We start from the raw sequence: 23,131 nt of genomic DNA on the forward strand, positions 1-23,131 counted from the left end.
CACTAATTAGCTGAGATCCCCAAAGCATGTCAAAATCTCCCTCATCTCTGAACCCACATCCTCACCTTCTCAATGGTCCTGTTAGTCTACTCATGTTGCCCTCTACTGCATACTCAGTCTGGAGAACTCTTCATTTTAAGTTAGTTGGCACTTCTTCAGAGAAAGTTTCCTTAATTCCCAAGCAGGACTTGATACCTCCACTGAAGACCCCTTATAATATATATCACAGTATACTGTGTTTGTTAGCAACAAATGCCAAATTATAAACACTGTGAAGAAACAGATTGCTTATTCTTTTTCATTTGTATCTGAATTTTGTTTGTTTTGCTATTATTGTTTTTGCACTGAATAACAAGAATAATTTTAATCACTGAGTTTTTTTATGAAGCTTTCATCTCTGAGATTCTAAAATCCTGTTGATGTGACATGACAAAAATACCAATTAATAACCAAATTAATATTTACTTTTTATTTTGCCAAGTGAGTAAAAGAATGATTACAGAAGAAAGACACTAAAAGAGATTGGCCTGTAGTCTACAGCATGAGAATCAGGTATAGAATACAGGCTTATTAGGAGAACCAAATGCAAGGAACTAATGAATTAAAATTTTTTCAAACAAGTCTTGATTACTAACTGAATACAGGAATTAAGAATTTTGTCATCTAAAAAGTCACAGATTAAAGAGCCAATTCTGGCATTGAATTTAGGCTTAAATTCATATCAGCTGTTGAAGATACTAATTGGATTGCAAGTCCTTTGAAAACAGCCATATCTTACTGATTTTTAAATTTCCAGATCTTCTGAGTTTAAATCTCAGCTCTCATTCATTAGCTATGTAATATTCAAGGAATGTTATATATTCTATGTTTTTAATTTTTCTCATCTATACATTAATAATAACTTTGGTTGATAAAAAGATTAAATGAGCTATCATAAGTTAAAGTGCTTGAAACAGTGCATAATATATACTAAATGTAAATAAAAACAAACTACTATTTGTATGGTTATTATTAATTTCCACCTCTACAACTTTTTCAAACAAAAACGTCAAAGGATGACTACAAAGAACTACCATATACCCTTCACCTTTATTTACCAACTGTTAAAATATTAACACATTTGCCTGCTATTTGTTGCTAAACTGATAGTAAGTTAAAAATAACAAAACCTCAGTGGAGGAAACACTGAAGCATAGTGAGAAGGCTAGGAGGCAGACAGAAACAAAAATGGAAGAAAATGCAAATATTTAACAGATCATTTTCAGAAAATGAAAGAAGACTATTAAGATGGGGGGTGCACACAGGATAGAAAGACAATGAAGATCTTGAACTTTTAGATCCTTAGAAGATGATGCAGTTCACACATGATAAAATGAATCTTAGAAACAGAATGGAAAGCAAAATCATTTTCCAAGATTAAAGACACAAATCCAGGTGCAAAAGCATAAAGAAGATGGGAAAAATGAAAAAAAATGAAACTCCTAGTCATATCATCCCCTATTAAGTTGAGAGGTATAAATTTGTACTTCTGAACAATTATTGACAATTATAGACTTGTAGCAGAAAAGTTAGGTGCTGAAAGCAATGGAAGGATGCAAGCTGTTATAAAGTGAATACACTAGAAGGTTAACAGTGTGTAAGTGAAGGAGAACCTATGTGGGTGGTCACAGTCCAGGATAGCTGGCAGATAAGCATGAGAAAGAAATGTCCACTATTACTAATATTACTTAATATTATTCAGTAAAGAGGCAATAAAATGAAAAATAGGATACCTTAATTTTATAAAGGTATAGTAATCAATACTATGGAATATTACTGAAAGACCAAAAAAAAAAAAAAAAAAGAACACAAGGGAGAGCTCAGAAAAGGACCCACAAAGTCAACTGACAGTACCTCATTTAAAAATGAATCCATGTACAGTAGTTGCACTTGACATTCAACCCACAAGCATAAAAACCACATTTCTGAATAATTATTTATTTATAGTATTAAAGAAAACTCCCCAAGTTATATGATTATTCCCATAACTTTATTCTATTCTTCCCCACTTCCAACTGAGCTTCTTGATTACTAAAATGTGTGATTTGGGGACTAATTTTAATGTTTTTGATTCACAGGTTAGAATAGGAAGTGCAGATGTCCATGTGCACATGTCTGGGGGGGAAGCAGAAGAGACTTTCCTTATTAATTTCTTACCTAATCTGAGTCACAATTTTGCCTTCAAAAACTCTTTAGTATTTCTTTCCTCACCTTCAATAAAACCTCTGTATAAAAGTTAAATGTATAAATAGAAAAAAAATGCCAACTTGCAATCTCCAAGACTATGGACTCTGGTTTGAAATATAGGATTTGGAATGCCCACCTCCCAAAAGTTAAGTATACATATTCTGGTGTTTCACAGTTGTATTTGTTATTAAAATTAATTAAATGAGCTATCATAAGTTAAAGTGCTTGAAAGATTCAACAAGATCACAATCAAAGTTCTAGGATATAATTTTGTAAATATGACAAAGTAATTCTGTAAAAAAGCAAAAGAAACAGAATAGTCAACAATATTCAAGAAGGCAAGTCAGAGCACTGGTACTACCTAAACTTGAGACTTACTATATGAAGCCACAGTAATCAAGACAATGTGTTACTGGTGAAAGAACAGACAAAAAAAAAATCAATAGAGTATAATAGAGAGCTTTTAAATGAAACCACATAAATATAGTCAACTGATCCTTGAAAAAGAAGTAAGAGCAATTCAATAGATAAAAAGACAGTCTTTTCAACCCATGAGGCTGGAACAGCCACACATCTACACGCAAAAGAAAAAGATCTTAAATCTTCCACAAAAATTAACTCAAATGGATCAAAGACCCAAATGTAAAATGCACAACTATACCTATGAGGCAAAAAGAGAGAAAATCTAGGTAACCTTGAGTTTGGAGGTGAATTTTTAGAACACAAAAACTGCAATCCAAGAAGAAAAATAGATGCTAAACTTAATAAAATTTTGTTTTTAAATTTGCTCTGTGAAAAACAACATGAAGAGAAGAAACTCAGCTCAACAGCACAGACCTAATCCCAGCAACATGGGAGGCTAAGGCAGGAGGATCTCAAGTTGGAAGCTAAGTGCTACAACTTAGTGAGAGATCCCATCTCAAAATTTAAAAAAATTTAAATTTAAATTAAAACAAAAACAGAACTGAAGATATAGCTCAGTGGTAAATTGCCCCAGGCTCAATCCCTAGGATGACATACACAACAGAAAGCAACAATAAGAAAAACCACAGACTGAGAGTACACTTGCCAGACATGTTTCTGATAAAGGGTTAATATCTAAAATATACAAAAAACTGTTGGAACTCAACAAGAGAAAAAAAAATAACCTAATTTAAAAGTGGGCTAATATCTTAATAGACATCTCACAAAGAAGATAACATATATGGCAAATAAAATGTGGGGGAAAAAACATTTGACAATATATCATTAGAGATTTACAAATTAAAACAATGAGATACTATTACATACCTAATATTTCTTAAGAATATATATAAAAACATCCTCAAAAATACTAGAATATTGAACCAGACAACCTAAAAAAGAAATATATACCAAGAGCAATTGAGATTTATCCAAGAAAAAGCTGGTTCAACGTGTGAAAAAAAATCAATGATATATGTCACATTTAGTAGAATGAAACTGGGGGGGGGGGCGGCGAGAGGGTGATTATCTCAATAGAGAAAAAAAGCATTTGACAAAATCTAATACTCTTTGATGATAGAAGCCCTCAACAAACTATGAATGAAGGGAATTCCTCTAACTGATAATGTGTGAACAACCCACAACTAATATCTTATGTAACAGCGAAAGACTGAAGTGTTTTCCACTTAATATCAGAAATGAGATAACTGTTGGCTCTCACCACTTCTATTCAATATTGTACCACAGAGTCTAGCCATAGTAACTGTGCAAAAGAAAAAAAAAAGAGTATCCAGATTGGAAAAGTAAAACCATCCATTCTCTACTGACATACCTTATGTATAAAGAACCCTAAGGACCTAAAGAGACAGAAAAATGAATCACTTGCATTACACTTTAGCTACTCAGAATTATAGCAAAGTTTATAATGAAGGAGGAAAGTAAGCCAAGGGGCTATGATTTTTGTAAAGTACAGGTAGGTACCAGTAAAGAAGAATTAATTCAATCAAATGCCCTGAGTCTCAAAGAAAAGGCATTTAAGAATACTTCATTTAGAAGTGACAATGAAGAATGAAGACAAAGACTATCTCAAAACAGTAAAGAAATAGCAAGAAATCTTAGCCAGCTACTCCTCTGACAGGAGATTAATATCCAGAATATACAAAGAACTCAAAAGTATACCAAAAAAACATTTGACCCAGTCAATAAATGAGCAAAAGAACTGAACAGAAACTTCTCAAAAGAAGAAACGCAAATGAGGTTGAAAAATATTTAGCATTTTCAGTAATCAGGGGAATGCTAATAAAAACTATCCTAAAATTTCATCTCACTCCAGTCAGAATGACAGCAATCTGGAATACAAACAATAATAATGTCACTGAGATTACGGGGAAAAGGTACATTTGCACACCACTGTTAGGACTACGGACTAGTATACCCACTCTGAAAAGCAGTATGGAGATCCTCAAATACTAGGAATAGAACCACCATATGACCCATCCCATTCATTCCTTGGTATTTATCAGAAAGGACTAAATATCATCATACCATAGTAACATCATACCATAGTAACCGATGCTCATCAATAGACAAATGGATCAAGAAATTATGATACACACACACAAAATGGAGTTCTAGTCATCCATAAAAAAATTAATTATGAGATTTGCCAGTAACTGAATGGAAATTGAGAATACAATGCTAAAATAAGCCAAACTCAAAAAATTAAGGTAGAATGTTTTCTCTCAAATGCAGAAGCTAGAGTAAAGAAAAGGAAAGGGAGAGAGATGACAGGATATACTAAAGATAAATGGAAGAACAGTAATATAGAAATATAGAAAATCAAGAGTAAAGAAATTGGTAAGGGGAGGCAATGCAGAATTCTTAAAACATCATGTTATGTGCATATGTAAATATACCACAGGGAATTTCACCTTTATACATAAGTAAAAAGATCCAATTAAATATAAATAAATAGATGAGTGTAGGAAGTCTAGTAGAGGAAGGAGAACAAAGGAAGGAGGGAGGTTGGGAGGGAAAAGGGGGAGAAAAGGGGAGATCATGAACCAAAATCAAATTCCATGCATGTATGAGTTTCTTGCAATAAACCCAATTACTATATATACTATGAAGATCTTAAAAACAAACAAAACAACACAAAACAAAACTAGGCTGATTAGAAAAGAAGAATCCACTACTAGGGAAAAAGTAATTTAAGAAAGAGCTAGAATTCAGTTACAGTTAGGACAATGTAGACAAAGAGGTCAAGGGAATAAGTTCGTTAGGATGTGAGTTGAAGTTGTTGAAAAGGGGGAACTGTAGGGAAAAAAGGGAGTGGAAGATTAGGCCAGGTTAAGAGTGCAGTACTATAAAGAGAAGGAGAGAATACAGTTTTCAACACTCAATCTTCCCAATATCTCTGAGTTATGGATAAGACATTATCCTATAATTAACTATGTGAAATATAGAAGTTGTGAGACAGAAGAAAAGAAAGCAGTGCTCCAAGTCAAGAGGGAATTTTGTACATGTAATATTAAAAAATCCCTTGGGTTAATAAATCCAAACTCTTAAGAGAAAATATTAGTTTTAAAGTATGCTTGGGTATGGTTCATTTGGGAATTTTTTTTTTTTTTTGATATTGCCCATCCTTACAAATGGCTCTGGGGGATCCAAAACTCAGCACAGTCCCAGAAAACTTGAGGGGAAATCAATAAACTGGTTAGCCTATAACCATTCAACAAATCAGTGTGCCTCAGCCCATTTGTTATAAAGTTCTGTACTAAATTAGATCATAACCCTTAAGAATGCTGTGCATTTCTCTCTTCTAATAATCACTGGTGCAAATACAAATTGTAAATCCATTAAAATATAGTCTGTAAAAGGAATCTGTGATATGTTTTGAGGAATGACTACATATTATCTTTTGCCATCATTTCCAAAATCACATTACATATTTATACTTACAGGCCCAATGGAGTTGACCATTTAAAAATTTTTAACTTTAATTTGTCCATTCTCATGCTCATTTGACCAGGGAACTTACACTTTCTACATCTGTTGATATCCAAGAATTATAACTTTTTTTTGAAAACGCTGCTTAACTTTTCTGTCAAATGATTATACTCCACCTTAGCTTGATCATTCCCAAGGATAGAGATAACTACCTGTAGGTAATTCACTTCTGGTTAAGTAATTTACAGTCTGATTAAGTCTCACTTTAAGGTAAACTTTCCCGTCCTTTATCTTAAACTGCATAATGCAATGGTTTTTTAATTTAGAGTTAGATCATATTTCTCCAAATAATATAGCAAAATCCAGCCATGCTAAACTTAAGAGATACTCTCTGAAAATGCCATACCCTATCACATGTTTTCCATGTGGAATACGTACCCTGCTCCTGTAGAACCTACTATTCTGTAATCTCTATATAGTCATACTTTTAGAAATCAGTTCAGTAATTACATCATTTATCCTGTGTTATCTTAAAACAAAAACCAGTTGCTGCATGCTCTTGGAGTCCTTTATATATCACCTTATCAAGGCACCCAACATCACTGCACTCTGTCTATGTGCCTATCTTTCCTATGGACTCTGAGCATCTTGGCAACATGAAGTAAACACTACTCATTTTTACCAATTCTTTTTACCATCTTCAGCCCAATGTTCTATGAAGTCACTGCCAATCCACAGCTTTTACATCTCATACTATCTCCACATTCATCTCAGTGGAATTCAAGATAGATTCTCAATGAATATTTGTTAGTAGATGAACAAACAAACAATGATTCATGTTTTAGTTGGGCTTATCAAGTTATGTAAGTTGGCCTTAAATTTACCTTCTTATAAACTTACTATCAAAGATTAGGGAATCATAACCTTCATTATTAGCAATAAATGTCTTCACATCACGTTCTTCCCTGATAATACCCACTCTCTATGTCCATTCCTTATCAAAAACCTAGATGTGAGAAACAGAACAGCCATAATAATTCCTGGAATAATGTTTTCCAGACATTCCTCCAGATCTTCTCAATTATATCCTTTTATTCAATTACACAAACAAAAGGATTTTTAGTTGAAAGTCATAGTTTTAGGATTCACTAAAAAAAATGCTTTGTTTGAATTGGACTATTATCTTTTGTAGCTTGCATTAAAGAATGTAACTAAGAAACAGAGCTAAGAAAATTATCATTTATTCCTATTTTGAGAAGATCTCTGTGCCTTATCTACCATATTCCAAGATATTCTCCTCCAAAGAAATCATGCTAAGAAAACTCTCTCAAGGTTTTTATTCCATAAGAGCATATAAATTCAGGAAAAACATAACCTTCATCTTCTGCACACTACATATCTTGCAACAGATCAAATTTAGTTTTTGGCTTTTGCTACAAAGAATCTTAGAAACAGTTTTGTTTCCTACTTTGGGAGTATACAAGGCTATTATGGTTTCCTTTCATTATTTCTTCACCCAAATTTTATTATTTGTATTATAAACATGTTCCAGAATGACCTCAAATCCCTTGGAGAATGAGATGAGGCAATAAAAAGGAAACATTTAATAACAATGGCCACTGGGTGCCTAGCCTTCACCAGTCACTGTTCCAGGCACTTTTATTCTTGATCCTCAAATACTAAAAAAAAGGTATTATTGAGTACATTTTGCAGATGGTTAAACTGAAATAGAGAGGGGTTAAATAAATGATGTAAACTTGCAAAGCTAATTGGTGCCAGGGAAATCTTTGATCCCAGTCTTAGATGACTACAGAAACCCGTTAAACATTAGGTATGGTCAAATTAAAGATTATTCTACATTTCAAAAAGGAAAATACTTCTAGCATTATACAGTATTTTCTTTTGTTTCTAAAAGTACTTGTGAAAATTTTAAATTTGGGCTTATTATATAAATGAAAAACAAATCACTTGGCACTAATTTTACACATCATTATTTAGAATTATAAATGTTAACAAGTCAACATTAAATCATCTCCTAATGAGATCTATAAAAAAAAATCCAAATAGTAGAAACACAAAATTCCAAATAGTAGATACAGATACAATACTTATATGTATAATAAAGTTAATATTGGGGTCACAAAATAATAATTGTTAATTTTAATTAGTGTCACGCATAACTAGAAATATTTTTTGGTTTAAACATTACACAAGATCAGTTTGATGAGGAGAATTATTATTTAAACAGAAGTTGGAAAATAAAATCTAGGTTAAAATAATAGTACTCACCTGCTCAAGTCACTTTTTCCATGGTGATGATAGGGGTCAGGATGGCTAAGGTGGTAATGTTCCTGTCCACTCCACCTCTGGGGTGGTCTTTTCCAAAATCCTTCCTGAGACTGCCGAACATTTCTGTCTGGTCGGTCAAAGCGGTTCATATTGTCACACTCCACTAAACAAATTCAAAAGCGAAGACTATAAACATGTACACACTTAAAAGTTGGCTACTTAAGGCTGCTGAAAATACAAAAGTAATATTCTAAAAATACCAGCCACGTATGTTAGCTAATCACAAAATAAAGATTTCCAGAAGAACAATAACCAGTTCTTTTGGTAAAAACTAAACTTCATATTATTCAAACTAAAGTGAATTAGAAACTTTTACATCTCAGTCACTTAGTGAATAATTAACTGACACACCATTTGTAAAGCAAGTAAAACCTTCTTGAAATCAAGATTATACATTTCAAATACCAACAATCGGTTATAAGTAGTGCTCATAACTATCACAAATTGGTTCTGATTTCAGAAGGAAAAATCACAGGAAGAAGTAGATTTTAAGCCCAGTAGAGAATTCATTCCTAAAAACAAATGCAACAATTAATTTCCTCTGGTTTCAGGAAGCACAAACTTTTCATCACAAACAAATTATTTCTTAAATTTAGCTCACACTTTTAGAAAGTAAAATGCTTCAATCTGCCTGTGGTAGAGCTTGTTCAAAAAGTCTAAAATGCCACTGAAAACAAAGCCAGTACTTTGCAACAACAAATAGTACACTCCCTGAAATCCAAATACCACAAAAACACGAAAAGAATCTCTTTGAAACACCCCAAGCTTCTTCACTTACCCAAACACTTTTTCCTGACATATCTGAGCACTCACTAAGAGAGTTACTTTGTACAAGGGAGACATTGTGTTTTGCCGGCTGCCTACTCAGACATAGTTGCACACAAGGCACTGCTGAACAGGCCTTCCTTCCTGCTCAACTCCCAGCCCTCCCTGTGGGAAGCAAGCCCAGTCTGCCCTGTGACTCCATCTTCGCTCAGTGCTTACATAGCTACTGAGTTAGGAGTGTTACTAAAAATACTGCTAAACACTAACCCAAGCAACAGAACAGGAAGGATTTCTCCAGTCTAAGAACTATTACATGAGAAAGTTCAATTTTCCATGTTTAAAATTCCATGTGATTAAAAAGCTTTAGAAATCAACATAATTCCCATTTTTTTAAAAAAAGTACTTGTCTAAATGACTACTTAATGAAAAACCTGAATCTGAAATACACCAAGTATCTTGTTACAACATAGCAGATAAAAACAAACTTCCCATTTCTAAAAAAGATGTTATAGAGAAAATAAAATATAGATGGTCAATCCTCTTATATACAGAACTCATTTCTTCTAAATGCATAATAACTTAAATAAGCTTTTGCACAGGATATCGACATTCTGCTTACCTCACTACAGGAGTCAATATGTAGAGAAGTGGAAATATATGTTTTCATAGGTTTTTTTAAATTTTAAACAGACATTTTTAAAAAATAATCTTACATTTGAAATTATTTCCAATAACTTATTGACGCTTACCAAGATAAATCAGCATGTATTTTTTTAAGTTCAATTATAGAATACATAAAGATAATAAAGGGTATGTTGATCATTATGTTAAAAAAAATCAGTAGAAAATTAGATTGCTGAAGAAAAAGAATTCTTTTTAAATCTTAAGATTTAAAACTACATTCAATGTCATTTATAAACTCACACTTGTGTTATACTCATAGATTCTATTAAGTTCCATACTGGCATTAAGATGTTACTTTAGACGAGGCACTGTGGCATACACCTGTAATCCCAGAGGCTTGGGAGGCTGAGACAGGAGGATCTCAAATTCAAAGCCAGCCTCAGCAACTTAGCGAGGCCCTAAGCAACTCAGCGAGATCCTGTCTCTAAATAAAATATTAAAAAAGGACTGGGGATGTGGCTCAGTGGTTAAGTGCTTCTGGGTTCAATCCTCAGTAATCAATTTTAGATAGCTGAGGCATAGTACACATCTACTTTTAAGTGTTCTGGATTTATATTTTTCCTTTGTTCAGGCAGAAAAAAACTCTACTCACTCCACAAAGAAGATATTTTGTCATCAGAATCACCTGATATAGTCTTAAAATGGTATCAACACAGTAAACACAGAGTAACAAGAAGTAAACAAACTAGGCAAATAGGCCAGGAGATGAGTTAAATATTGTGGGCAATTACAATGCAAAAATTTATGTGATACATCTGTGTCTGCTAGCGGCTGTGTTATCATATACAAACTCCAAATTGGGAGCCTTTACTGAAATTTTAACCTAATCATGGGTATAATGGCAAATAAGCACTGGAAACAAATATTTAGCATAACTACAGAGCACAAATGTTCAAATTATGACATAGTGGTTTAACCTCTAAAAGAAATATTTAACCTCTAAAAGAAATTCTGCAGGGAGTCCCCTGACTATAGCCCTGAGACAACCATGGATTACACACTTATATACTTTAAAATGTGGCCATGAAAGTAATGTGAAATAACATTAGTGGTGGTTTCTTAGAAAAGATTCATTACCTGACAGAATGAAAGAAATAATATAGAAAAGAAAATGCAAAGCAAACAAAATTTTAAGATGAAGATAAATTAAAACCAGTTTCCAGAGCCTGACAAATGAAGACCAGGACAATTAAGACCAAGAAAGAAACTAAATTCCTCTGAAAGTATAATGCCAGAAGGTAAGGTGGTGCCTGCAGTTAACTACAGAAAGTGTAAGGTGAATCTAAAGGCATTCCAATTAAAAAATGTTTAAGCCACTATTTTGATCAAAACCACCTGCTGGTCAGATGTGGGTCTATGAACTGAGGGACCCTATTAGAGAATAAATATAAATCTTTGAAAGGTAGTCTCCAGCTCAAAAAAAAAAAAAGCAGATTTTACTATGAGAAAGAGATAATATCAGGATTTTACCCCATAGAGCGTGAAAGAGGATCTAATATAGTTAACTGAAAGGTGTATGGTATGAAGATGCCTATGTCTAATTCTCATAATACCTATCTTTTTCTGATTTGACAAAGGAACAAAATATGATACCAAAAGAATCCTAGATTGCTGCTTTTATAACTTTAATATCCCAAGAAAATAAAGGATGGCATAGAAGAATTTCTACCTGTGATTAATAATTAGGTAAGAACACTGCAGAAGAAGTTATATATCTCAAAGCTTGAGAAGAATCTACTTTACAGGTCTTATAATCTGATTTTAAAAAATTTTCAATTGCAATTTGATTTAAAAGCAGAAGAGCTCACATACAAAAAAAATTAAAATAAAACATAAACTTTATTATTACTGAATATAATTAGTACTGAAACGTAAAGATAAATTTCCAGAAGAAAATATAGTAGTAGTCAACAAAAAGTTTAGCAAGAATACAGCCTTACAGCATTTAACATGAAATATGTGCAGTTAAGTACGCACTGTAACTTCTGTGGGGTTCAAGAGATGATTAGAAAGACACCTTTTTCAACAAAGAATAGTTTAAACAGAAAGGATAAAAAAATTAACAGCATACCTAAGAAGGTACATACTACGAAAATTCATGAACCTGAGAATTATACTATGATGTGCCAAATATCAGGGTTTAGTCTGTTGGCAACAAGTGGTCATTAAAAGTTCCCAGGCAACAAAATGAAGCAGAATAAGGCTCAGAATAAAATAATATCCTTCACATAAAACAACAAGATGCCTCCACACCAGTTAAATAAACACTGGAGATTGAAGTCTCTTAATACACTTTGTTTTCCAAAGGCACTGGAAAAACAATTGCCTTGGATCAGTTAACAAATTGATGGAGAAAAAATTAACTGGTGATTAATAAAAAAAGGTTTGAGGGGGAAATCAAGTGTCCAATTTCCTGTTTTACTCTTAAATTCAAAGATAAATTTCTCTAAATGTGAAAATACAATCTTGCAAATGTTTTATTGATATGAAAAACTATATTATCAACGTTAAACCCTCCTGGCATTACATAGTCTCCCCTTTAGGGTCACCAACACTCAGGTGTCGATGGCACCCATATCCCAGCCTATAAGTGTCCAAGAAATCTCTGACCAATAAACACTTTTTTCCTCTAACACAAGTGTTACCTTAAAAGTGAAAGACATTTGTACAAATGCAATTGCCAGATAAAACTCTTTTCATGTCTTCCTCCTTGAAAACTCTAAAAGTATGTCTCTTCACAATGAGTTCACAGCAACTCTGTATCCAAATCAAACCCAAACTGAAGATCTCAATCAGGTGTTAGTCAGTCTTCTTTTGGCAAAAATACCAGTGATACTGGCAAAACTAGTGATGCTGAATCCATGAAGGTTCAGAATGATCCATCAAAACCTCTTTCCAAACTTGCATAACAACCTTAAAAACCAGAACATAAAAGGAACTAAAACCAATAATTAAATAAACATTAGAAGATCCTTTAAACTTCTACCAGTCCTGATGACATTACTATCCTCCCCAACCAAAGAGCTTAATGGGTGGGTATGGTTATTTCAGGTTCTGAGACATATAAAGAGCACAGTCATTTTCTTATAGTATTAAACCTAAATACTATTTTATCTTTAGTGCCTCCATAAACTGTACATTTTAGATTCATGTTCAGCTTTCTTTAGTTTTTCTTTAGCATAAAAGAGCCAGTACTTATCTTCTCCTAGGGAAAATCTATAATCCAGTAAATAGAGTAATGTATAATATAATAAATATAAGTAAGAACTATAGTAATCTGTAATATAATAAATATATAACATAGTAAAGGTAGTTCTAGGAGTTCCCTCCTATTTCTTGTAAGACCCCAATCAAGACCTCAAAGATTTTCAATTTCCTTTCTTCCATTTTATCTACAATGAGGTTAACTTGTATTGTGCACTAAAGATAAGGCAAACTCTAATACTGATTCCAGCCATATTTCTACTTTAGCTCAGAGAGGGTATAAGGTTTCCAAAGAGAAGTTGCTATAATTCTGTCAAAGTAAAATTCATTATATATAATGTGATGTATTCCAAGGAGGTAAATCCTTCACTTTTCAAAAATCAGTCTTAAAAATTCACAGTAAATTCTTGGATCATCAAATCTCATTATTGTTTCCCCTTTGATTTTCAACACTTTATGTTTTTCTTCTTATGCTGTACAATATTTTTCCACTTGATCTTTCGGGTCACTAACTCGGATTTCAACAGCAGCATGATTTGTGTCAAGTACTGACTGTTTTGCTGGGAAATCTTGTTTTATAGCTCCACACAGCATTGTGCTGCAAGTGAATTTCCCTATGTGTTCTTATTATTACCTTTTGGGGCTACTATAATCCTGAGAGTTCTGCTGTTTTCCCTGTTCTTCTTGGGTATTGATTGTGATTTTTCTTTATTAGTACTGGAACTTGACTCTGACTGCAGGAGTGTCCCAAGTGACAAAAGAGGCACAGGAAGGTGCAATATTCTCCATCCTGAAGATAGAGTGCATAATGTCCTCAGCTTCTCACTCTTCTTAACAAAATTATACATCCAAAATCCTCTGTCATGTGACTGCAGAGATTCTAACAACAATCCTAGTGTTGTTAGGCTAGCCATGGGACTTGATTTGGGCCAACTGAATGTGGTTAGAAGTAACTGAGTACTGGTTCTAAATCAAGATATAAAATACACAGGTTTCTTCTTGTATTATTGCACTTCTACCACCAGTTAAGAAGTCTGAAAGCAATAAATATAAAATTAGCTTTTAGATAAGTACCTCAAGAATATATAATATGCCTTTGGAGGCTCAATATCGTCTCAACTTACCATTGTCAAGAGGTGCATCCTCAGGCAGATCCACATCAAGCATAAGATCATCATCCTCAAGGTCACATGATTCAAGATTATTAAGAATATCCTGTGAACGAAAGCAGTAAAAAACACTGTAACTTAGTTCAAAGGATGTGTATCACTATTATTTTTGAAAATATCATCATATGAATTTACCAATGTTTACATGGCAAAAGCAAAATAGATTTTTAAAAAATTTAAAGTCGTCACATGCAGTGGTATATGCCTGTAATCCCAACAACTTGAGAGGCTGAGGCAGGAGAATCATAAGTTTAAGACCAGCCTCAACAACTGGGCAAGTTTATAATAAAATAAAAAAGAATAGACACTTCTCAGAAGATGATATACAATCACTCAACAAATATATAAAAAAATGTTCATCATCGCTAGCCATTAGAGAAATGCAAATCAAAACTATTCTCAGATTTCATCTCACTCCAGTCAGAATGGCAGCTATTATGAAGACAAACAACAATAAGTGTTGGCAAGGATGTGGAGAGAAAAGGTACACTCATACACTGCTGGTGGGACTGCAAATTGGTGCAACCAATATGGAAAGCAGTATGGAGATTTCTTGAAAAATTGGGAATGGAACCACCATTTGACCCAGCTAACCCTCTCCTCTGACTATACCCAAATGACTTAAAAACTGCATACTATAGGGACACAGCCACATCAATGTTTATAGCAGCACAATTCACAATAGCTAAACTGTGGAACCAACCTAGATGCTCTTCAATAGATGAATGGATTAAAAAAATGTGGCATATATACAAAATGGAAAATTACTCAGAAATAAAAAAGAATAAAACCATGGCATTTGCAGGTAAATGGATGGAGTTAGAAAAGATAATGCTAAGTGAAGTTAGCCAATCCCAAAAAATCAAATGCCAAATGTTTTCTCTGATATAAGGAGGCTGATTCATAATGGGGTAGGGAGAGGGAGCATGGGAGGAATAGATGAACTCTAGATAGGGCAGGGGGTGGGAGGAGAAGGGAGGGGGCATGGGGTTAGAAATGATGGTGGAATGTGATGGATATTATTATCCAAAGTACATGTATGAAGACATGAATTGTTGTGAATACACTTTGTATACAATCAGAGATATAAAAAGTTGTGCTCTATATGTGTAATAAGAATTATAATGCATTCTTGTTATCACATATAAATAAAAAGAAGTTAATTAATTTTTTTTAAAAAAACAAGAAAAAAAGAGAGATGGGGATGTAGCTCATTGGTAGAGTACCCCAAGGTTCAATCCCCAGTACTACTCAGTAAATATATGAATGAAAAAAAAATGAATGAATGAATGTATGAATGAGTGAATGAATGAATAAATAAATAAATTTTTAAAGGTTTTAAAAGCCCAAATTCAATGATGCTACAATTTGAATTTTGAATGGCCCCCAAAATCCCATGTGTTAAAGATGCTGTTTAAGAGGTGGTGGAACCTTTAAAAGGCTGAGCCTAGTAGGAGATCCTAGGTTCCTAAGGTTATGCCTTTTGAAGAGGATAGTAGGACCCTGACCCCTTCTTCTTTCTCTCTCTACTTTCCTGAATATGAGATGGGCAGTTTTGCTCTGGCATGCATTTGCACCACAATGTGCTATCTTGTTACAAGCCTAACCTAAAAGGCCGAACAATCATGGACTGGAAACTACAAAACTGTAAGCCAAAATAAGCTTTTTCTCTTTATAAGTTGATTATCACAGGTATTTTGTTACAATAAGAGAAAGCTGAAAAACACAAGCTGGTTTATTCCATTAAACAATTTGTAACATCATTCCCTAGTCTTCCTCCTTCCTATGATTCTTCCCAATGGATTTTAATTTTCATTATACAAAACTTAACAGTGCTACTCATGTGCCAGATATTGTTCTAAGCACTTTATAAATATTAATTCCTTTATGTAATCTTCAATGAACTGGTGATTAATGTGATCCCTATATTATCTGTGATCAAACTAATACACAGGAGCCTTAAACACCTAGTCAAAATAGGATTGGTACACAGAAGTCTAACTCCTGTGTCCATACTTTTAACAAGTTCCCTAATTACATGAATGACAGAATTAGCAAAGAATCTCCCCCATTCACATTTACATTTGGTATGGGAGGTTGGTTTTATTATTTCTAACGTTTAGAGACTTATGAAAAATAATGCAATAAGCCATTAATGAGATTAATATCCTCATTTCCTTTTTTATAACAAACCCACCTTTTGCTGACTACCATCAGCACCCACCGCTTCACTAGTTTAATTCAATCTGTTGTTTTCTATGATAAGATCAAACTACACAAAAAATGGTATAAACAGAAGCAGTCCTACAGGGTTCTATTTGAAACTTTACTAGCAACTCTATTGAGACAAATAGTTTTGTTTCAATGTCTCTTGTTTGAAAGCCAAAAGAATAATCATCCTTAAAGGAAAACATTTCTTCAACTGAAGACACTAGATATTAATCGAAAAAAAAATTAAGCATATAAATCAGCATATACAAACTTATTCATTTATGAAAACATGGCATGATATCCATTCAAAAAATTGGAAGGAACCAAAATACACGTTAACTCTATTTTAAAATTATAAGGTTTTCTTCTTTTTTTTGTTAGAGTACTTGTGGTTTTGTTTTTTTAATTTCTGCAACAAGCATTATGACATGTGTAATTTTATACACACATAAAATTAAAAAATCCTCTATATACATTTGACTATTTGTGAATGTATGTTTGAGTATGTGTGGAAAAAGATGGTATTGGGTGTTCCAGGCCAGAACTGACAACTAAGGCCAGGACAAAGAGTCAAAAGCAATAAACTCTGTCTCAGAGTAGGGATGGCTAAGTCACATAGCCAAAAAAAGCAGCACTCTGACCACTGCAAAAAAGGGGTCTAATTTTCAAATCTAACAAAACTCTACAATTTGTTTTGGTACATGGGCTTCTGTACTATTCACTTTCTAATTTTTTGTTTTTAAAAAATAACCTTAAAGAATAGGAATGAGCTTGTTTTAATGAATGTAAAAGTGAAAAAAATAATTATGATACAACTTTGAGAAGTTAACGAGAAAACCTAGCAGAAAAGGAAGCAAAACACAGAATTTTAGGGAGAGAGGGAAAAACATCAGTATCGAGGGCTTATCAATAAATCATTACATATGGAAGATGTTCTATAAAATGAAAACAGTAGAGAAGAAGGAGATTTACATACACACAATATGACTACATCTTTAATGACTAAAGGTACATTTAAATATCTGGAAAGTAATAAACCAAAGATTGGTATTATCTTCCCTTATGTCAGATAATGTGTTTACACTCTTCTGTAATACAATCAAAGTGATTTTATTAGTTTTATTCAATAGTAAAAATTCATGTTGGGGGCTGGGGTTGTGGCTCAGTGGTGCAGTACTCGCCTAGCATTAATGAGGCACTGGGTTTGATCCTCACCACCACATAAAAATGAAATAAAGATATTGTATCCACTACAACTAAAAAATAAAAATAAATAAATTTTAAAAAAATTCATGTCGGATAGTTTTCCTCACTTGACAACAGCAGGAAAATTCAACTCATGAAACCCCATTGTGCAAGTGGGAACCCTCAACCTGGTCCACCCCTATCCACAATAAAAACCAGAGCCACCCATGCCCCTCCCTTCACACAAGCCATTCTAGATCAACTTGGGTGCTTGCCCTGTTCTTCCTAGAAACTGAGGAAAAATAAATCTCTTCAGATACTCTCGACACCATGATTCAACACTAGTCTAGATATCAAATCAATGTTAGAAAGAGTTGGGATTGATTCTGTTCATCAAACACAAAAAAATCCTCTCGAAATTTTGACAAATAAAACACCAATATATAAAAAACAATATTCTGGGATATTGGATATACCCAGGTAAACAAGACTGAAGACTTTTAAGTAGTGACAAATTGAGATTTATATTAAATTAATATAAATATAAATTTGAGATTATATTTATATTAAAGAAATATCATTCTAGCTGCAGTGCAGAGAATGAATTTAAGTTGAACAGAAAAAAATAGTTTTGTGGCCATTCTAGAATCCATGTGACATGATGATTTAATCAGTGCTGATGAGAATAAAAAATAAGAATCTGTTCTGAAACATACTAAGGAGTTAGAATCTATATGACAAGAGTTACTGAGAAGTAAGCAAGAGTCATTGACAATTTCTTAGTTCCTGGCTTGAGAAACAGATACATGATGCATGTTAACGGAAATAAAGCTGAAAAAGGGAAGTCTAAATTAAATAAAGTTGAAAAAAATGAAATAAAACAAATAAATATACAATGATGGGAACTAAAAAATAATAAAAAAAAGAAGGTCAGATCTGGTAGAAAAATGTTAACATACAGTTTTGGAACCCAATTATCAGCTGATAGCATGAAAATGAAAACTGAAGTGTATATTCTCTGGATTCTAGAGGCTCCCATCAGCCTCAATGGAATTAATTAACTGAGCATTTACTAGCAGAATTACCATAGAATTCCCTTGGTCTGAGAATGTTTTTCTATTCAAATATAGTAAACTATGAGATGGTTCATCAGTGCTTCAGACATTTTTCCTACACTGTACTTTGCAGAAAGCCTACATGTTTTGGCAAATGAATGACACCACCACTAGTTTAATTATACCATAAAGCAATTTTTAGGTACACTTTATTAATTTTAATTAATTATAGATCTGTGTAAATACCAAGACAATTCAGATTACAGAACAGTTTCTTCACTCAAAAAGTCCCCCAAAATAGTCAGTTATAGTTACACTCTCTTCTATAACCTCTATGAAACACTAATTAAAGAATGTCATAGAAGGGGCTGGGGCTATGGCTCAGCAGTAGAGCACTTGCCTCGCACATATGAGGCACTGGGTTCTATCCTCAGCACCACAAAAAATAAATGAATAAAATAAAAGTATTGTGTCCACCTATAACTAAAAAAAAAAAAAAAGATTAAAAGAATGTCATATAAACAGAATCAACAGTGTGCAACCTTATGCATAGCTTCTTTCACTCAGTATAATGACTTTAAGATGCATCTAAATTGTTTAAAATATCAACAATTGGTTCCTTTCTAAGTAGTATTCTACTGCACAGGATACATCAGTCTATGCATCCATTTACTCACTAAGAACACTTTGATTCTTTCTCCATTTTTAACTATTGTAAATCAAACTATTAGCTGTGCAACTGGCATACACTTGGAATCGCAGCCATTTGGGAGGCTGAGGCAAGAGATTGCAAGTTCAAAGCTAGCCTCAGCAACTCAGCAAGACCATGTCTCAAAGTAAAATAAAAAATTAAATTAAAAACGGATGAATGAATGAACAAATGAATAAATAAATCTACTAAAAATATTTATGTACAAGTTTTCGTGTAAATCTAAGTTCTCTTTTCTCTAGGATAAATACTACTGGATAATATAATGATATAATGAGTGTGTATTTACATCTTAAGAAACTTCCAGGCCATTTCTCAGAGTTGCTGTAACATTTTGCATGCCAGTCAGCAAAGAATGAGATATCCAGTTGCTCAACATCCTCACCAAAACTTAATATTTAATCTTTACTTTAGTTATTCTAATAATTGTTCAGATGTGTCTCAGTGTGGTCTGAATTTGCTAATGATGTTTGAGCATATTTTGACACACTTATTTCTCATCCTTACATCCTTTTTAGTGAACTATTTGTTCAAACCTGTAGATACATTTTTATTTGTATTGTCTGTTTATATAGTGTTTACTTTTAAAAACCTTTTAAACATTCTGAATAAGTCTTTTGGTAGGTATGTGATTCCCAAATATTTCCGCCCAGTTTGTAGTTTTTTAAAAATTTTCCTTGACGCTGTCTTTGGTAAAGCAAACGTTATTAATTTGATGACATCCAATTACCTTTTTAATAACTATGCTTTTTGGTATAATATCTATTAACTTTCCATCTAACCTCCAGGTTATAAAGATTTTTTATGTTTTCTCCTAAGTACTCTAGTTTTATACTTCACAATTACATCTCAGATTCGTTTGGGGATAATCTTTGTATAACATGTAAAACTCTAGTCAAGATTCTTTCTTTACTGTTTGTTTTAACATGTCAATAGTTCCAACATCACTTGTTGAAATCTTTCTCCACTGAATTGCTTTTGCAACTCAGGCAAAGATGAGCCAGCTATATTTGTATGATTCCCTTTCTTTTCTAGAGTCTCTAATATGTTCCAATGATTTGCCTGACCATCCCTTTGCCTATACTGCATGTCTTCATTTGCTATAGCTTTAAAATGAAGTTGGGTAATTCCTTTAACTTTGTTCCATTTTTTACAAAATGTTTATTCTAATTTGTCTTTTATATTTTAGAATTTGTCTATAAACACAAAATTAAAAATGCTGGGATTTTGATGCATAATAAATTAAATATATAAATTACATTAGGTTGGAATGATAGCATCATTACATGTTCCAATCCACAAACACCGCATGACTCCATTTAGTTCTCCTTTAATTACTACTATCAGCTCCTTATAGTCTTCAATATATCCTACATATGTTAAGATTTATACCTAAGTAATACTGAAGATATTATAAACAATATTATTTTATGAATCCAGTTTCTAACTAGTTATATAGAGAGAAATAAAAATTTTGTGTATTCACTTTGTATCTTGTGAAACTGCTCAACTCACTTATTAATTATGGGAATATTTTTGTAGGTTCCACAGGATTTATTATGTAGATCATATTGTATCTGAAAATAAATATGCCTTTCATTTCTTTTTCTTGACTTACTGAATTGTTTTACAGGCATGTGCTACATAAGACATTTTGGTTCACACAGAGCCTATAATGCAAATTGTGGTCCCATAAGATAGTATTGCCTGGTAACATTGTAGCCATCCTTATTTGTATAAACACACTCTATGTATGATGTCTACCCCAAAATAACAACAAAATCACCTAACAATGCACTTCTCAGGACATGTCCCCCTGAGTAAGAAATACAAAACTATGTTAAAAGTGGAGTGAATATGTTTGCTTTGTTCCCAAATTTAGGAGGAAAAAGCATGTAACATTTCCACATCAAGTACAATAACAATTGTAGGGGTTTTGGAGATGTCCTTTAACAAGGTTGAGAAAGTTCTCTTCCACTGATAGTTTGGGTTAAGCCAAGACCAGATTTTATTTTGCCAATTATCTGTTGATAGAATGTGTTTTTTCCTACTGCTAATGTGGTGGGTTATACTAACTGATTTTTAAATACTGAGCCAGTTTTATATTCCCAGGAAAAATATATGTGAAAACAGTCTTTCTTATTCACTTTGTTTTTATATATTCTTGATTTCAATGTGCAAAGATTAGGTTTAATGTTTACATTAATGAGGAATATTGGTCATTACTCCCCCCACCCCCAATCACCCATATAATATCTTTCTCTCGTTCAAGTATCAGGTAAATACTGGCTTTCTAAAGCAAGTTGAGAATATTTTTGCCTTTTCTATTTTCTGGGAAAGACTGTAGAATTGACATTATTTTTTCATTAACTATTAAATAGTGAAACCAGGTGAACAAGGAAAAAACTTTTTTCTGCACTGCCATTTCTTTAATGGTTATATGGCTATTTATCTATTTTGTCCTTGGTAAAGTTTAATAGAATGGGTGTTTAAAAAATTGGTCTGTTCACATTAAGTCAAATGTACTTAGAGTTGCTCAAAATTCTCTTATTTTCAATATATGAGAGGTCTACAGAAATATCCTTCTCCTTCAACCTTGTAATCTGTGTTTCACTCTGCTTTCGTCAGTCTTGCTAAAGGTTATTAATTTTACTGAACTTTTCAAATAAAAAGAATTATAACTTCTTATTGTTTTTATTAATTAAGACTAAAATACATATCCTTAAATTTTTATGCTGTTTTAAATTAAACTTTTGGGATACAATCAAGTATACTAACATGCATAAAGAGAATTTCAGAAGGAGGGAAGAATGAGAAAGGGTTAGAAAGAATACTTAAAGAAATAATAGTTCAAAACTCCCCAACCTTGAAAAAAAGGGAATGAATGTACACGTTGAAAAAGCTCAAAAAAATGATACTGATATAAAGACAGCGACGCCAAGACATTATTCAAATTGCCAAAGTGAAAACACTGAAAGGGAGAAGCAATATATCATGTGCAAGGGATCCACAGTAACAGCTAAGTTGTCATCAGAAAAGTCCAGAAGGCAGTGCAACAGCATTTTTTTTTTATTACGGAAAGAAAAAAAACTGTCAACCAATGACAAAAAATGCAGTTACATCATCTTACACCATACACAAAAATATAAAATGAATGTAAAAACTAAAACACGAAACTCTTAGAAGAAAACATAAGGGTAAATCTTCATGACCTTAGATTTGATAATTAATTCTCAGACATGAAATCAGGAACATAAATAATCAAAGAAATAATAAAGTAGATTTTTTGAAAATTAAAAACTTTTGTGTACTTTCTTGACATTATTAAGAAAAATCCTACAGATGGCAGAAAATATTTGCAAATAATATCACTTGATAGTCTAATATCTACAAAATATAAAGAACTCTTACAACTCAACAACAAAAATATGAACAATCCAACTTAAAAACAGATGAAGTACTTGAACAGACATTTCTCTGAAGAAGATATACAAATGACCAAAAAGCACATGAAAATAATGCCTGACACTATTGTTAAACTGGGAAATAAAATTCAAGCCCACAACAAAATAGCACTTAGCATCTAGTAAGATAACTAATTAAAAAGGTGGGAGGAACATTGTCCAGGATATGGGGAAATGTGAATGTTTATATATTGTGGG

At 32.7% G+C, this 23,131-nt stretch overlaps 1 protein-coding gene across 6 annotated transcripts in view; it reads right to left on the minus strand.

Moving 5' to 3' along the window:
• Positions 1 to 23,131, minus strand: part of Ccser2 (coiled-coil serine rich protein 2) — a 142,368-nt gene that overhangs the window by 61,420 nt on the left and 57,817 nt on the right. For 5 of the 6 annotated variants that reach the window (XM_005340087.4, XM_021719989.3, XM_013365085.4 and 2 more), the window contains exons 4-5: positions 14,265 to 14,355; positions 8,428 to 8,590 (exon numbers count right to left, since the gene is read on the minus strand). In XM_005340087.4, the coding sequence (XP_005340144.2) occupies positions 8,428 to 8,590; positions 14,265 to 14,355 (254 nt within the window). Of the gene's footprint in view, positions 1 to 8,427; positions 8,591 to 9,265; positions 9,417 to 14,264; positions 14,356 to 23,131 lie in introns of those variants that run through there. The other variant, XM_013365086.4, reaches the window with a different exon arrangement.

The sequence above is a fragment of the Ictidomys tridecemlineatus genome, chromosome 1 (genome assembly GCF_052094955.1).
Source record: "Ictidomys tridecemlineatus isolate mIctTri1 chromosome 1, mIctTri1.hap1, whole genome shotgun sequence".
In the NCBI taxonomy this organism is placed as follows: Eukaryota; Metazoa; Chordata; class Mammalia; order Rodentia; family Sciuridae; genus Ictidomys; species Ictidomys tridecemlineatus.